Source organism: Octopus sinensis, unplaced genomic scaffold (assembly GCF_006345805.1).
Source record: "Octopus sinensis unplaced genomic scaffold, ASM634580v1 Contig18534, whole genome shotgun sequence".
NCBI lineage: Eukaryota > Metazoa > Mollusca > Cephalopoda > Octopoda > Octopodidae > Octopus > Octopus sinensis.
Window position 1 is genome coordinate 15,001 of NW_021835920.1, and position 2,500 is coordinate 17,500.

At 31.0% G+C, this 2,500-nt stretch overlaps 1 protein-coding gene across 1 annotated transcript in view; it reads right to left on the bottom strand.

The window, feature by feature from the left end:
• Positions 1-2,500, bottom strand: part of LOC115231448 — a 22,057-nt gene that overhangs the window by 2,017 nt on the left and 17,540 nt on the right. The window contains exons 10-11 of the mRNA XM_036500090.1: positions 1,337-1,571; positions 169-361 (exon numbers count right to left, since the gene is read on the bottom strand). Coding sequence (XP_036355983.1) covers positions 169-361; positions 1,337-1,571 — 428 coding nt within the window. The remainder of the gene's footprint in view (positions 1-168; positions 362-1,336; positions 1,572-2,500) is intronic.

Below are 2,500 nucleotides of genomic sequence, written 5' to 3' on the forward strand. Positions count from 1 at the left end.
TTGAACTCACTACCTCATGATTGTGAGACCGACGCTCTAACCACTAACTCCAACACACACACACACACACATCACCACCACCACCAGCACTACCACCAAAATACCAACATAATTAATTGTACGAAATTAATAAAAATAAATTAATGAATATAAAAGAAGAATTCCTACCTGTTTGCTGATTGGATGCAGCAGTTAAGAAAGGCCTTCGAACACGCTGATTGGTCCCTTTGAAAATTCGCATCTTGGTATTGGGTGCGCACAATATTACAGAATTTACGTAGGGTCACCCTTGAACCAAATGTGGGTAAACGTTGACCGACTCGAAGTCCTTCAGTGCAACAGAAACTGGCATCTTGAGAGCCTGTAAAATATGCCAACCCCGAAAGGGAACATGCGTTAGTTGATCTTTATCGAAGAGAGGGGTCATGTGCAATTAGCGTTATTATAGATGTAATTGTAATAATAATTAATTAGCATTCAGTTTTATTATTATCGTTATTTTATATATACCATTGCTAAGATGAAATACAAGTACATATATTATTATTACTACAAATTAAAAAAAGTCTAACGAAAAATAAATATGTATGTATTTAAGTATGTGTGTCTGTATGTATGTATGCATGTATGTCTGTATGTATGTATGCATGCGTGTATGTATGTATGCATGCATACATATATGCATACATACATATATGCATACATAATAATGTTCGTCCTTCGGTTCGAAGATGACCAACTGACATCATCTGATGGAACTGCATGCGTGTATGTATGTATGCATGCATACATATATGCATACATACATATATGCATACATACCTATACATCTATTACATAGATTTGTATGCGTGTGTGTATGTGCTTGAACATGCTTGCTCGATCAGAGGCATACATTACGTATATGGCCGTGTGTACGTGTGTGTGTAAGTGTGTGTGTATGTCTATGTATGTTTCACTATGTACATTTGTGCGTTTGTGTATGGTTGTGTGTGTGTGCGTGTACTTTAACACTACCACGAAAGAAACATACATTACAAAATAACTGTTTACATCTAAACAAACAATGAACATGAATAATATAAACAAAACAAATACGTATATATTACAAATATATATATATATAAGCAGATGAATATATGTATATATATATATACATATATATAAATAATATATATATATATATATATATATATATATATATATATTATATTTCATTTATATATACATATATAATGTATGTATATTCATATATATATATGAATTCATATATACACTACATACATATTCGTATATATTTTTCTTTTTTTTTATGTTAAACCGGGGTACACCGTACCTTTCAATCTTTTAGAAACCAGTGGAACAAGATGGTGGTCATCTTTCAGATTGGCGTTATTTTTCCCACCCGTATAACGATCCGTGTCTTTAACCTGGTTTCGCACATCGTCCCTTGACCGACCCGGGGTGAACACAGCTGGATCGCGACTAGAATGCTTCAGTTTCGGTTCCCCGTTTTCGGACATCAGTAAAAGTTTGTTTTCCTTTCGGCCACTCAGACTTAAATCTCTGGCCTAAATGCAAGATATGCACATTTTTTTGTTTTTTGTTCGTTTCTATTTTGTGTTTTTTTTTTTTTCTTTTGTCAAGACACACAAAATACATTTAAATAAACAATATCAACAAGAACAACAGCAAGAATAAGAATGCAATATAGTCAACAACCAACAACAAAATAATAGCTATAAACACATTAGTTAAATAACAATGCTCAGTTATAGATCGTATATAAATATACATGCATAGATATATATATAATCTTTACAGATATAGTGTGAAAAATTATTAATTTAATAAAATCAACAAATTTCACCTAGTAGTTTTTCGGTATGGAAAAGAACCATATTCGGTAAAAACTTACACAAAAAGTTTTTTTATATATATATATAATTATAACAATAGGGGTTTAGCAACAAGTTGCTTGACCACATACCGAAAATTATAGAAATAGCAGCCAAAAGACTGCTATTTCTTTTCTCTACAAAAATATGTCTCCAAAATTATTGTTATAATTATATATATATATATATATATATATATATATATATATGAAAAGGTTTTGTCTCGGCATATATTATTACTTTTCTTTCGTTGATATAAATATATTTTATTTTGTTGATGTTTGATGAAGAAATTAGCAACAAAAATCAAACACACGTTCATAAATGCATAGATACGCAAACGCACACACACACCGTGCATATATACATATACACATATATGCATACACACACACACTGACAAGTTTTTTTTCATTCTCTCTCTGTTTTTATTTTCTCTTATTCCTATCTCTTCATTGAAGAGCGTAGGCTCGAAACGTAAAAGACTTTTTCATTTTCGCCAGCGTCAAACTAATACACATGCCTTTTGTTCCTACACCTGTCTTCGTCTTTTGTTTTCTGTAAATTTTAACTATATATATATATATATATATGTATGTATA